General features: G+C 61.8%; 1 protein-coding gene across 1 annotated transcript; it reads right to left on the bottom strand.

Moving 5' to 3' along the window:
* Window positions 1-4,882: 4,882 nt before the first annotated feature.
* LOC309595299 (NADPH oxidase 5-like) lies at window positions 4,883-14,477 on the bottom strand (the record flags this gene model as incomplete). Its single annotated transcript, XM_082322063.1, has 15 exons — window positions 4,883-5,014; window positions 5,302-5,468; window positions 5,626-5,725; window positions 5,903-5,987; window positions 6,358-6,482; window positions 6,798-6,908; window positions 8,239-8,381; window positions 8,882-9,014; window positions 9,751-9,933; window positions 10,216-10,391; window positions 11,383-11,536; window positions 11,915-12,149; window positions 12,813-13,023; window positions 13,707-13,857; window positions 14,358-14,477. The coding sequence occupies 15 exons, from the start codon at window positions 14,475-14,477 to the stop codon at window positions 4,883-4,885; spliced, it is 2,226 nt and encodes a 741-aa protein (XP_082178189.1).
* Window positions 14,478-14,816: the final 339 nt, after the last annotated feature.

Here is a 14,816-nt window from a genome sequence, read left to right as displayed (position 1 = left end):
TGATTGATTACTTAAGTGAATAATATCTATGTACCAGGACCACTTAGTGATAGAACATGCCAAGTGTGATCATACTGTTAATAAATACGGTTTCTTTAAGGTTTCCCTCTCTGTCTGGATTTCAGAGGGGCAGGGACGCGGTGCCGGGGGAGCAAAGGGCTTTCGGCAGCTGGAAGCTCCTATTTTAGTTTCTTCTTAACAACAGGTTGCAAAAACCTTCCCGTGCGGCCGGCAGCTGCCCCTCGCAGCCTTCCAGCGGCGTTCATACACGGCGGCACTTCATCACCTCTCAAATCCTCCTTTTCATTTGTCAACGGATGAAAACGGATCGATCGAGGGTTTGTCAGGGAACATTCTGCGCGCGATATTCTGTGCAAGAGGCGCCGCAGCCCGGTCTCCAACCTGAAACCCGGCGCTGCGGACCCCCGACATCCCGACAGCCAGCCCCGACGTCCCGAGGCTCAGCCATCCCTCCAAACCCCGCCAGCCGGAGCGGCCGCTCGGGGTAAAGACAGCAGAGCCCCACTGAGCGCTGCTGCCTCTTCTCGGCATCTTTGAAGCATCCGCTGCTGCAAGATGAATGCAATTATATCTTAATAAAATTTTAATACAGGGAATTATGCGCTTTGCATCCAACCAACAATTAGCGGTTGCTATGCTACAGCCAGAGTGTAATCACAATAACGAAGCCAGCCAAGGGAAGGCATTAATCAGGAGGTGTATCATTATCCAGCCTCACCCCCTGCCTCCCCGGCTCCGCATTCGGAGCCTCCTGTTGCTTTAACGTGAAAACCATCCCCAAAACGAAGCGGACCCCAGCCTCGGGCCCCTCTCTGGGCACTGTTGCCCATCCCAGCTGGGGCTCGGTTTGGGCAAGGAGCCGAAGCTGCCTGTACCCCACCGCTCCAGCTCCCTGCCCGCTCCAGGGCCGAAGCCCCGTGAGCAGCAGCAATCCCCCCCTCCCCAGCTTTCACAGCTTGTAATCATTTATTCCTCGGATCCAAAGGAAACATCCGACGAACCGGAGATGCGGGGAAAGATGGCAGCTGACGGAGCTTCTGCGGATGGAAGGGGAAGAAATTCATTAATTTTTCATCGCCATGGCTGGGACGTGAGCAGCTCATTATTCATCATGTCAGCAGTGACCTTGATGTTGCCTCCATCCCCCCTCGGAGAGCGTTTCCCCACCATCTGCTGAGCATCAGCCTGCCCTCCTGCCCACCAGCGACGGAAAACAACCCTGGGGTGGGAGCGAGCGCGGGCAGGCGGGTACCGCTGCCGGCAGGAGCAGGCAGCTGAAAGCCTGCAAGATGCTTGCATGCTCCGGGGCAGCAAAACTACCTCCTGCAACATGCCGGGAGGGTGCAGCGTGCATGCACGTTGCAAGCCCCGAAACAGGAGGAGCAACCAAATTCCTCCCGCTGAACCATATGCACTCCTGCAAAGGGCCGGCGGCGTGCACGCTGGCGGGCAGCGTGCCAGTCGCAGAGCGGACATGCTACACCTCTCGCTGTCCCCAAGCACCAGCGCTTTCCTCTAAAGGGAAAATAAAAATCAAAGCCCACCCGGCTTGCGAGACCTCCCGCCCTTCGAAAGCATGGCTGCATGCTTCCCATCAGGGCGGCATCCCCGTTTCTCGGGTGTTTTCCATGATTTCTCCCCAAAAATCCCTCTGCTTTGGGCGCCCTGGTGCCACGATGCTCAAAAAGAGATAAATTTGCTTTATTTTGTTTGGAGATGCTGCAGGCATCAGAGCGCTCCGGCACCCTGCAATTCAGCGGGGATGCGGAATGAAAACGATTATCAGCAGACGCATAATGATTCATTCTGTTTATAATTGCTTCAAAACGGAGGGAGAGCGGGGAGATGTAATTAACTCTTCTTTATGATTGAGATGAGTGTGTTTTCCTCGGCCACGTGATGCTGCCATATACAACCACAATTTTTTTTTCCCCCCCCCGGCATCTTTGGCCATGCGAAAGCGTAGATGTAGGCACGTGAATGGAGTGAATCCGGGAGCGTAGCTGAGAGCTGTCCCTAAAACCCTGTAACTCCGTGGGCAGGGCGGGTGTTTCTTTCCCTGCAAGCCCCAGGAGGCTGCGGTCGTCCCGCTTTTCCCCTGGCCGCGGTGAGCAGGCTCTCACATCATCCCCTGATTGAAACAGCCCCCTTCATTCCGGCGATGTCGGTAAACGGGCGCCCTGGTCCGTGCCCCAGAGGAGCAGCCCGTGGGCTCGGGCTCTGTTGCGCAGCACGGATCTCTTGCAAAGACCCTGAGCAGGTTTGGTTTCCTTGGCCGCAGCTTGGAAGAGACGCGGAGCTGCAATGGGGAGCGCGGAGCTGAGGGAGGCCCTGCCGAGCGAGCCGAAGCTGGAGATGTCGTCAGAGGGATGCGGTGGGATGAAGGGGCAAGGGGAGCCCCTCTCCCACGCTGACACCGCCGGCGGGGCTCGGTTCAGCCAGCTGCCTTACGTTTCCATCCTGCCACTAACCGAGGAGGCAAGGAGCCCGCGTTAGCCAGGGCTAAGAAAAACTGAGCTCGACTTCGGGATCGCCACCTCATGTTGATCCCACACACGCCAGCTGCGTGTTCCCGGGGCGCTGGGAGCTCTCCGCTGTCTCTCCATCCATCAGGCGTCAGCCCTGGCTGTAACCCGGAGGGGATCGTTACCCAGCCCATCTATCAGGCTGTCTGAAGCCGATTCAGCCGCAGAGTTTGTCATGGCCCCACGTTGAATGATTTCTCCTCTCTGCCTCCAGATTTCACCGTATCGCCGGAGCCAATTGCCCAGCCCAGCTCCTCTGGGAGCCGATTTAGGCTGCGTGACAAGGTCGGTGGGCCCTGTGCTGGCATCCCGGCAGGTCTGGGATGAGGCCGATGGAGCGGACTGACAGCATGGCATGGGGGGTCCCGGGTGCCACCCCAGCAAACCCTGCCACCCCCCTGCAGCTCTCCTGCCCCGTTACCTCGTGCAGGAGGGCTACGGCAGGGTCTCGCTGGGGCTGCAAGACAAAACAAGAGTGGGAAGGCGCGTGTCCCGGCGCTGGGGGATTTCTGCCACAGCACCGTCCTGGGCTTCCCGCTGGATCGGCACCTTCCCGCGGCTGCCATGGCTGGGGCAAGGCTTCTGGCGGGGACCAAGGACTCACGGGCAAAGGCAGAGGCAAAACAAGGAGCATTGGATGCAGTGAAGGCAGCGAGGTTCGGGCATCAAATCCCAGCCGAAATGGCCCCAGCACGGAGGAGGGAGGGGAGCAAAGCTGTGGATGGGGCAAGTGCGAGTCTCTGCAGCCCAGGGCTGGCTGACGGCCACCCCAGCGGCGCTTTCAGGCTGGACTGGGCTCTCGTGCCCCTCCGGCAGCCACGCCAATTAGCACCCGTGCCAATTAGCACCCATTCTGCACGGCATGGTAGCCCAGGGACCACAAGGTGCAGGGTGCCGCACGCGGTCCTGCCCCACGGCACGGCTGGGTGCTCCGAGCCTTCCCGGGGCGCGGGTCCCTCGGCACCCACGCGGCACCCTGCCGTGCCCGGGATGCGCCGGCTCCGCGGGACGGCCGGGAGATCTGGGTTAGACCTCGCGCTCCCCATGGGTGACTTTGCCATCAGATGAGCGTCTCATCTACATTAATCTTTCTTTTTTTACGCGAAAGCACCAGCGTATTGCACAGGCGGCCCGTAAAAGGCCCTATAGATCAGCCAGGGAAGGCAGCCTCCCACGGGTGTTTATTGTGAGCAGCCATGGGTCCCCGCAAGCCACTGCTGCTGCCAGCGCCGCTGGCCACCCCGCACCCCGGGCTCCCACGTTTCGGACGTGTCCCCGTCCCCCCAGCCATCCCGAGGCGGGTGGGCTGTGCTGGGACCCTCGGCACCACCAAAATCTCAGTTTTCCTGGTGCAAAAAGAGACAAAACCCCTTCTGCGCTGCAAACCGGGGCTGGGAGGGGATGGGGCAGGGGCTGCCAAATTATTTGTCTTTGCAGAAAAATGTTGGGTGCCCTCTGGAAAGGAGCAGCCGGAGCTGCTGGGGCTGCCCCGGGGTGCGGGGCGGGCAGGGGGCTATGGCAGGTCTGTCCTCGGGCAAGTGGGGCAAGGGGGGCCCGAGCCAGCCCGGCCCCGGCCCCGGTGGCCCGCACGGCCCCGGTTGCCGAGTCTGCAGTGCCCTCCTGTGGGCACGGCTCCGCCGGCGGGGCCCGCAGCCCTGCAGGGAGCCGGGTCAGCCACCTCCGCCGTCCCCGAGGGCCCCGGGACCCCGTCCCCGCCGCCCCAAAGCCCCGCAAGGGGATGCAGGACCCCGTTGCCTCCACCCCAAAGCCCCACAAGGTGATGGAGGACCCCGTCCCCTCCACCCCGAAGCCCTGCAAGATGATACAGGACCCTGTCCCCTCCATCCCAAAGCCCCACAAGGAGATGCAGGACCCCGTTACCTCCACCCCAAAGCCCCACAAGGTGATGGAGGACCCCGTCCCCTCCATCCCGAAGCCCTGCAAGGCAATGGAGGACACTCATCCCCTCCATCCCAAAGCCCTGCAAGGTGATGGAGGACCCCGTCCCCTCCACCCCGAAGCCCTTCAGGACCCCGTTCCCCCCATCCCAAAGTGCTCTGGGACGCTGGTCCTTCCCCCCACCTCCAAGCCCCTGCACGGATGCTCCAGAGCACCCCGAATGGCTCCAAGACCCCGTCCCCTCCACCCCAAAGCCCCATGGCCCAGCTCAGCCCCTTCCTCTCCCTGTGCCTTGCTCACCGTGCATCCCACCCTCCCCAGCTCTGACCCCGCAGCAGCGGGGAGCCAGCACAGGCGGTGCAGCAGGATCCAGCCGCCAGAGCCCATCACCCTGCGTCAGGGCTGGCAGGGACAGGCAGGGAGGCAAGGGCCAGCAGTTAGAAGTTTTCTTTGAAGAAGCGGAAGCCGAAGTGCTCGCAGTGAGCCCTGATGACTTTGGCAAGCGCTGGTGAGCCACAGAAGAAGACCTGGACTTTCCCTCTCTTCTCCTCCGCCACCTTCCCAAACACCTGGGGCACAGGCGAAAGGAGAAGAGGAGGCGGTGGCACAGCCCCGGGGATGGCCGCATCCCTGCCTGCTTTGGCAGCTGCTGCCCGGCACAGCTCAGCCTCCCCGAGCCCCCGCGGCACTCGCTTTCCCATGGGAGGGAGAGGCTTCCCCGGGTCTGGAATCCCGGTGCATCCTCCCACTCCAAAACGGGGCTCTCCCGTGGTGTCCCCCCCAAAGAGGGGGTTCAGGGGACATGGTTCCCTTCCCATGAGCACGATTTCGGCAGCGGGGCAGGGCCCGCCCTCACCTTGCTCCAGTCGGGGCGGCCGGGCTGGGTCCTGGTCCGCAGCCCCGTGATCGAGTCCCTCTGCTCCTTGGCGGCCAGCAGGTCCAGGGCCATCTGCAGCCCGATGGCCTTCATGTCGTTCTTGCTGAGGGCCGACGTCATGTACATGTGCATCTCCAAAAACCGCCCTGGGCGTTCAAGGGGAGCCCGGCTGCAGACGGGGGGCCCAGCCCCACGCCGTGCCCCCTCAGGTCGGGTCGGGCTCTCCCAGGAGTGATGCCAAGCACGGGGCTGAGCACCCCCGGGGCAGCGGGCCACACTGGCCGGCCCCTGTCTCCTGCTCACCTCCCGGCTCCTGCTCAGCCTGCTCCATTTCCAGCTTCGTTAGCAGGCTGACGAACCACTCAAAGTGCTTCTGGTCCCGGTTTATCCAGATAAAGTCAACCTGGAAGGATGCAGCAGCCTCTGCTTCGGAGCAGGCAGGCAGCATGGGGACCCAATCCAGCCACCCACCGCCCCAGACCTCCTGGCCCAGGAGGGGATGCTCGTGGGCTCTCCACCCCCTCCTGCCCCCATCCCCATGGCAGACCTTGGCTCCATGTCCCCCTCCGCCTGTTCCTACCTTCCTGAGCGTCATCTCCTCGTCCCGCAGGTCCTCGCACCATGAGTAGTGGCAGCTGGGGCAGCTCTGCTTTCGCCGGCGGTACCTGCACGGGCAGACACAGCCCTGCCTGCCCCTGCCCACACCCCTCAGACCCCAGCAGCCCTTTGCAGGGGCACCCTGAGCACCCGTTCCTCACCAGCTCTGGTGCCTGCCCATGGCCAACCTCCTGCCAGCGGGTTTCCTGCAGCAGAAACCCCCAGGGGGAAGCCTGACACCGAGGGAGGACCCAGCCGTGGGTCTCCTGGCCACGTGTTGTGAGTCCCAAGGTTAGAAGTGAGGAGGGCCGACAGAGGGGTGTTGGAGGACAGGTCTACTGTGGCATACATCTCGTCTTGTGCCTCCCAAAGCCACGTCGGGGCTCGTATCAGGGACCGCAGAGTGACCCCAGCCTGAGCTGCTGCTACGGCACCAACCTGTACATGATGCTCTGCAAAATGGAGGCGAAGGGGGTGATGCCGATGCCCGCGCCGATGAGCACGGCGTGCTCCGAGGTGAAGATCCTCCGTGTCGGGGTCCCGTAGGGGCCATCGATGTAGCACTAGGAGAGACGAGAAATGGGGAGAGATCCAGCAGCCCGTGGGTGCTAAACAAACCTTAGGCTGCGGATAGGAGCAGGGTTAGTGCACAAGGTGCACTGCAGGCTTATGGAGCCCAGGCAGAATTTGGGGTTTTTATGGGAGTTTTATGGGAGCAGAGGCAGCGAATGGGGCCAGGCAGGAGCACGAAGCCCTCGGCAGCACAGGGTTTGCATCAGCCCCAGGTGGGACCACCCGTGCACGCGCATGGGTGCCCGCGGGGATGCTGAGCACAGCCCCGCTCACCGGCACCGGGGCAGGACCGGGGTGTCCCTCACCTTGATGCTGCAGAGCCGACGGGTCTCGCCCAGCCCGGTGGAGACCTGCGAGGTAAAGAGAGCAGCGACCATCTCCTCCTCCCCACCCCTAACCCTCCGTGACAGCCAACACTAAACCCACGCATTCCCCAGGTTTGGGTGGGTTTTTTCCAGCTGGATTTGCCGGGGCGGCACACACCGCTTCCTCGGGCCAAGCCCATTGCAGCGCCCATGCTCCTGGTGGGACATCCCACCAACGTCCAGCGCCAGGAACCTGCCACCTGCTGATGTTACCCAGATGGTAATCATTTTGAGTATTGATTAAAAAGGCAATTATCCAAATCCCCACACAAGTTCAGGGGTGAATAAGAGGTTTCCAAGGACCGCAACGTCCTGGGCAGTGGGAGCAGGCGTGGGGAACCTTGGCTCACCAGGGGACAGATAAGAGCAAGAGAGAGACAGGGAGAGAAACTCATTAAAAATGACGCATGTAAATTCGTTATCTGCAAGGACTGCTCCTCCAGCCCAGACAGAATCAATATCCTGAGAGCTTTTCATGTCGGGGGATAAAAGCCGCTAACGGTGGCTCTCAGCATCCTGGCATTGCCATGGCTTACATCCGAGAAGTTTCTTTTTGAAAGAGCTTTTTAATGAGCTTCGGCTCATTTGGGATGGAAGCGATGCTTCCCCTGGCTGGTCCTCCAGCTGCTGCTGCCTTGATGGGAGCAGAGACCCCCCTCCTCGCCCCACAGGCTGCAGGGGCTCTGCCTCTGCCCCCCCGGGCAGCGCGGGGGTCTCGGGGCGCGGGTGGGAGATGGTGCTCACCCCCTCTGCCGGCGGGGCCTCCTCCCCTGGGGCAGCAGTGCCGGTGGCTTTGTACGACATCAGCTGAACGGCTCCATCCCCGCCGGTGGCCACGGACCCCCCCTCCGAGCTGGCCCTGCTGCAGAGACCTTCCTGGAAGCCAAAGGCCGAGGCATCGCTGGCTGGGATGCTCGCGGGCAGCTGATGCCCCATCCATCAGGGTCGTACGGCCTCGGCGGAGGGGTGGGTTGCAAAATCCCCCCAGGGTGCCCAAGCACCTTGCAGGGGACGCACGCCACGAGAGATACCCCCAGCACCCAGCCCGGTGCTGCACGGGCGCCTGAAAACTGGGGTGACCCCGGGGGGAGCCGCTCAGCAGAGAGCATCCAGCCCGGTCCTGTCCTCACTTCTTTGCTTTTTTGGAGCTGGCCAGGGACAGACCGCCCGGCAGAGCCCTCCGCATGTGCCGGACGAGGACATCGGCTTGAGAAACCCATGGGCAGACTGCGGGGTCCTCAGCTTGGCGAAGCCATCGCTCTCCCTGCTCCGGGGGTGCAACGGGGAGGCCTCACCCCCTCCTCACAAACAGCTGCCAACCCGCAGCATTTTAAGGTCTAACCTCTGCGTTTGCCGAAAGCTGAGCCCCATCGGCACCAACCTGCACCCGGCACCGGCGTCTCTTCTCCCTCAGGCTCCTGCTGAGCGGTTTCGGCTCCGGGCTGGGCGATTCGGGCTGCTGGAAGTATTCGTACAGCTTGTTGGTCCACTGGCCCAGCGACCTGATGTGCAGCCAGAGGGTCTCTGCGGGATGAAGCGGAGCAGTGGGTGGGCATCTTATGTCGGGTGCTGCCCTGCAGCCCCAGCACCGCCGGCTGGGTACCGCACAGCTCCGGCCCCGGGCACCCGGCAGCAATCCCCGCCGACGTCCTTCACGTCAGCCCCGGGCTGGCAGCAGGGGACGGGGTTTGCTCTAACAGCTGGGTGAAGCCCAAATCCCAAACCTTGGGCACCCGTGGAGCCGGGCAGGGCATTTAGGTGCCATTTGGTCCCCACACCTTGCTTGAAATAACCCAAGCACGTGTTTTTATACAGCATTTAGGTGCAGGCAGAGATGGAGGCAGGTGAGTTGAGGCATGCACGAACACACGCTGCCCTGCTCCATGGGCACGGACACCTCCTTGCACGGCCCTCAGAGGGGATCCAGCCGTGCTGATGGGGCTTGCGTGATGCAAAACATCATCCTGGTGATGCAAAACAACATCATCCCGGTGATGCAAAAGGAGCGAAGGATGGGCGATCACCTTGCTGCTCGGGAGCGCTGCTGATGGTGAAGGGGTGCCACTCGTAGGTGGCGATGGCCGGGATGTTCAGGTAGACGTAGTCCCCGGGCTTGTAGTGGAAAAACTGCGGTCTCTCGATCACCAGGTGAGTCACCTGGAGGAAAAAGGAGGAGCAGAGAAGGCGGGAGCATCCAGCGGGCAGGTCACACCGGCGGGTCTCCGTCGGGGCGCTCTCCCCGCAGCCCACGAGCACCCGGGTTTGTGCCTCCCATTTTAAAAAGCAGCCAGGATGAGACAGACTTACAGCTTTGGCCCGAGAAGGGGGTTTGTTCTCCTATTCACTGCCCCGCTTCGCTATCAGACAAAAATCTCAGTTAGGGCTGGCCTCAAACGACAATTTTTTTGAAGAAACTGAGAGTCAAAGCAGTTTTCATTTTGTCTTTTGTTGTTCTATGAGTTTAGGTTTTTTTACTTGAAAAAGAGGCAAAATTCTAAATAAAAAAAAATTGCTTGAAAACAAAAAAATTGCTTTCACCTTTTGCTGCAAACATTCATCAACGTGACCCGAAGCAACCCAAACCCGCATCTTTTCCATGCGGGCTATTCACTGCGCCCCGTCCCCCCGCGCGTGGCCGGGGCAGCGTCCCCCCTCCAGCTCCCCGTGCACACACGCCGGGGCCGGCGCCCCGTCCGCGTCCCGCTGTCCCTCCTTCTCTCTGGCGTCGAGTAACCAGCGTGGTCACGTACAAAGTGCTTTGCCCCAAACTGCAGAACGCTTTGCGAATATTAAAGGTATTTCTGTGCACCGTAGCATCTTTATCTCGGCTGCAGAAGCGGGTAGCAGCAGGAGGGAGGTGGGAAGGGGGACGGAGACCCCCGCGGGCGCAGACCTTAGAGGGGAGCAGGTTGACCTCCACGATGCGCAGCCCCCCGGCACGCCGCCGAGCCAAGCCGGCCACCTTCTCCAGCACGAAGAGGCAGCCGGGAACCGCAAACCACTTCCAGAAGTGGGGGCCGTGGAGGATGAGGAGGGTCCAGACGGAGATGTAGGAGAGGTGGGTCCAGTAGAAGACCTGCGGATGGGGGGAAAGGCGGGGGCTCAGCTGGGGCATCCCAGCAGGCAAAGGCAGCCCCAATGATGACGAAAAGCACAGAAACCCCAAAACTGCAAATCTGAGGATGGGGGCAGCCAAGGGAGGTATTGGGGGGCACACACTAGCTCAAGAGCTCTCCCCCACCCATGGGGCAGCACCCGGATGGGCACCCCCCCGGTGGACCCTCACCCCGGTCCCCCGCTCCCCGAGACGGAGCAGCTTTGGGTGCTCTGGGTCGCACGGGGCCGCAGCGGGACCCACCTCGAAGTGGCCGCTCCGTCGGACGCAGGGGCTGGAGAAGGCGAGCATGGCGGCCAGCAGCCCCTGGAGCGCCAGCCCCGTCTGCGAGGCCGTGCCGCCCAGGCCCCCCACGCCGGGCCGCGCCGACAGGAGGTACTCGGCGAGGGCATGGCGCCCGTCCTGCCGCGCCAGCCTGCCTGGGCACACGCACGGTCGGGACGGGGCACCCACGGCACCCACCCGCTGCGCACCCAGATTTCTGCCACACCCACTGAACTGTTACCAATTAATTTTTTTTAACTAAGCAGCACCCAAGTGCTTTGCTCGGACATTTTAGAAAATGCATCATTTCTCCTTTCCAGAGCCCGTTCTCAGGCTCTGTGTCCTTGCAAAGGGGGCATTTTGCAGGAGGGTGGGCAGTGCATGCAGGCGTGCTCCCTGGGCGTGCTGCTCATGCCCCAGGGTGCACGGTGCAGCCCTGGCACCCCACAGTGGGGTGAAGGGGGCCATGGGGTGCAGGGCTGTGGGGTGCATTCCCCACTCGGGACCTGCGTGGGGGAGAGCGGGAGCCCTTCGCTGCCCAGCTAGGAAGCCACTAGAGGGGGATAACAGACAGCACACAGACTGTGCGGCACCGCACGCACCCTCCAGCTGCCTGCACCCTGCCTGCAGCCTCTCAGCCCCCCGGGCATGTGCACCCCCTCTCCAGGCCTTGTATCCTCCTCCCCAGGACATGTGCATCCCTCCCCAAGACACATGCATCCCCTCCCTGGGATGTCTGCATCCCTCCAGGACATGAGCATCCCCTCCCTGGGACGTCTGCATCCCTCCAGGACATGAGCATCCCTTCCCTGGGACATCTGCATCCCTCCAGGACATGAGCATCCCTTCCTGGGACATCTGCATCCCTCCAGGACATGAGCATCCCTTCCTGGGACATCTGCATCCCTCCAGGACATGAGCATCCCCTCCCTGGGACATGAGCATCCCCCCTTGAGGCTCGGTCCAGGCCCCTGCAGCTTTTCATCAGTGCAGTGTGGGTGATGCCCCTTGCACCCAGGGGCATTTTCCACTTTAGCAGAGAGACTGGAAGGGGGGAACCCACCACAGATGGCGTTACAGTGGGTGTTGCCCAAGATAAACCCCTTGCGGCCAAAGGGCCTCCCCCGCCCGGGAGCTGGTACTTACTGAAGTTGGCGACGTGGGCGGCGGTGTGAACGGCCGCCAGCGCCAGCACCACGTACCCCACGAGCTGGTGGAAAACAACGTGCTGGTCCAGCGGCAAAACCTTGGCGATGGGGGTAGCTCGCAGCCAGGTCAGGCACCTCCGCAGCATCAGCACCTCCGGGAGAGGGGCAAGCGGAGGTGCTGGGGGGCACCTGGAGGTGGCAGGGGACCCGGCCAGGGGCTGGTCCCCTGGGGCTCCGGAGCCAGCTCCCCCTGACATGGGGTGTCAGCGCGGAGAGCACCCCATGAGTACCCTTGTCCCGGAGAGCTCCCAACCTCCCTAACCCATTATTTACGTATAATTATTTAAAGGAGGAGACAGCCTGGTCCCACAACTCCAAAAGTGCACAGGCTCCGTTACTGCCCCCAAAAGACCCCCTGGCTGAGGGGTAAGGTCCCAGCGTCACTGGGACTGTAAACAGCCCGGGTAACCATCGCTCCGCGCCCCCCGCGAGCCCAGCAGCCCTGCCGCAGCCCAGCACCCCGCACTCACTGCGAGGAAGGCGCAGTTGAAGTTCAGGCACTGCCCGCAGCCCCGGGCCACCGCCACCCACCCGCCCAGGCCGGCGTGCCGCAGGGCGGCCAGGGCGAAGAGGAGGAGGTTGAGGCCGGCGTAGCCCCCCAGGAAGGCGAGCTTGCTGCGGTGGTTGTGCCAGTACGCCCGGGTCAGGTAGCGCGGCCGGCGGCTCCGCTCCGCGGGCGGCGGGGGCTTCAGCCAGCTCGCTGCGCTGGGAGCAAAGGCATTGATCGCTCCTTGCCCGGAGAAGGGGGAAGCTGGGGCAGTCCTGCACCCGGGCTGGCACCCATCCCTGCATCCGGGCCCTGCATCCAGTGTGGCATCATCCCTGCACCCATCCCTGCATCTGAGCACTGCACCCAGCGTGGCATTATTCCTGCACCCATACCTGCATCCAAGTGTGGCATCATCCCTGCATCCAAGCCCTGCACCCATCCCAACACCATCCCTGCACCTGAGCACCCATCCCAAAACCATCCCTGCACTCGAGCACCCATCCCAAAACCATCCCTGCATCTGAGCGCTGCATCCAAGCCCCGCACCCATCCCAACACCATCCCTGCACCCAGTGTGGCATCATCCCTGCATCCAAGCCCTGCACCCATCTCAACACCATCCCTGCACCCATCCTAGCACCTATCCCTGCATCCAAGACCAGCACCCAGCTTGGCACCATCCTTGCACCCAGCTTGGCACCATAAGGCGCCCAAGTGGCTCCCAGTGTTGGCCAAGCACCTCGTGGTCTGGGCATCCCATGAGAGCCTTAACAAGAGCATAAATCCCATGCTTTTCCCTCCATGCAGGAGGAAAGAGGTGCTCGCAAGGGAACCTGCAGCCCCATGGGGCTGCCGGAGGGACCCGCCGACGCAGCTACCTGATGGTCAGGTTCTCCATGACCTCGGGAAAACCCTCCAGCTCCTCCCTGAGCTCCTCGAAGGTGATGGAGCCGCTGTGGTCCTTGTCAGCAGCCTCGAAGAGCGCCAGGGTGAGGTCTCCCAGCCGCTCCTCGGGCAGGGCTATCGCGCTCTCCCGCAGGCACCACCGCAGCACCACGCGCAGCTCGTCCGGGTCAATGGAGCCGCTGCCTGCGCGGGGCGAGCGGGCGCCGCGGCGAGTCAGAGCGGGGACCCCCATACGCCATAGCGCCCTGACAACCCCATGGTTTCACCTTCAGCTTGCACCTTTGATGCAGAAATTGCCTCCCTTTAATGCAGAAATTGCCTCCCCCCCTTGCAGGCAGGCTCTTGGGGAGGAAGCCGTGCCCAGCCAGAGCAGGACCGTGCCATTGCTCATAAATCAGCAAACTCGTGGATTTAAACAAAAAAGGTGATCTAATTGCAGCAGCCGCCTCGTCGTTCGGCTGGCAGAGCTCAGCGCTAGCAAAGCGAGGCAGACGCGCTTATCTGGCAGGCAGGCATGAGAGCAAACCCGAGAGGCAAGAGGCTCGGCTCTCAGCTCGTCGGCCAGCGTTTTACGCCCAAGCAGGTCAGAGCAGGAAAAGCAGCTCAAGAAGAGCTTTGCCTTTGTTATTTCCAGCTCTCCCAGCCGATAGAGGAAGAAGAGAGCGTGCTGGGATCCACAAATATCGACGGCATTGAGAGTTGATATTTGAGCGGAGCGGAGATTGCTCCTCTCCGCGGCCGAGGGCGAGAGCGCTTCCTGGGAAAGCCTGACGTGCGGCCGGTTTAATTGCTGGCTTTCGGATGGATTTTTGATGCTTTCATCACAGGAGGATAAATACAAATTAATCTATTGGTCATCATCTTACCATCCACATCGTAAACTTGGAAGAGGAATCTCAGCTTGTCCGTCTCATTCCCGTGTACGAGCAGGCTCAGGGCTTTCAGCAGCTCCTCCAGACTGATGGTCCCGCTCCCGTCCGAGTCGAACAGCGCGAAGAACCTCTCGGCGAAGAAGGACTGCGGGGAGAGGGACAAACGCTCTCACGCGGCGGTGGGATGCTCTCCACCGGCCGAATCCTGATGCTAGAAACAAAGTTCTCACTGCCAGCAACGGGAATTGCCTGGCAAATGCTGAAAGTCACGGGGACGGCCTGAAAACAGGAGGGAGGAACGAAGGCGGCTTTTTTGCAGGGGTGTATCGGCACCGCAGCCGGAGGGGGCTGCCCGGGCAGGGAGGGAGCCCTGGGACACGGGACGGGGCAGTAGGCAGCTGGGAAAGAATACTCGCTGGGAATAGCCAAGCCTGTTCAAAGACAGACTGTTGATATCCAACCGATTTTGCATTGCAGATGGTTAATCTGTGTTTTCCACTCCTTGCTGCAGAGTACCGCTAGGTTTCTCTCTCTCCCTCTCTCATGCGATGTCGTACAATTCTATTTTTAAGCTTAATTTTCTCTAAGTACAATAAAAGGCCGCAGCTCACTGTCGGTGCTGCCCAGAGGAAGGGGAGCGCTCACCTCCTTCACTTGGAGAGCGGTTTTGAACTCTTCCAAGGCGATTTCTTTGTCCGGCCCCGCGATGCTCCCGAACTGCTTCCTCACCCACCGCAGCCACTCCGCGTCCTCGGCCGCGCTCATGGTGCGGGAACCTGCGGGAGGGCGCGGGGCAGGACGGGCAGCAGCCTCTCGCAACCCCCCGCAGCCTTCAAAATCTGCTTTTTTACTGTTCTGCCATGCTCTTGCCACCTGCAGACTCGCTGCAGCCTTGTGCTGCAAAGGGGCCGCTGCTCTCTGCCCAGCTCGCCGGGACGGGACAGCCCTCGCTGCTGGCCCTGAACTGGGTCCCGATGATCCGTGTCTGAGGAGCGCGTGGGTGCTGCATCGCATGCATCCCCAAATCTCCACGTACCGAAGAAACGAGCTCCTGAGTCCTGTTGGTACCTGCCACGCTCCGGATCACCACCGCGAAGGTGCTGG

The sequence above is a fragment of the Platalea leucorodia genome (assembly GCF_965183815.1).
Source record: "Platalea leucorodia genome assembly, chromosome: 9".
NCBI classification, from domain to species: domain Eukaryota; kingdom Metazoa; phylum Chordata; class Aves; order Pelecaniformes; family Threskiornithidae; genus Platalea; species Platalea leucorodia.
This window is presented reverse-complemented; position numbering and strand designations above follow the sequence as displayed.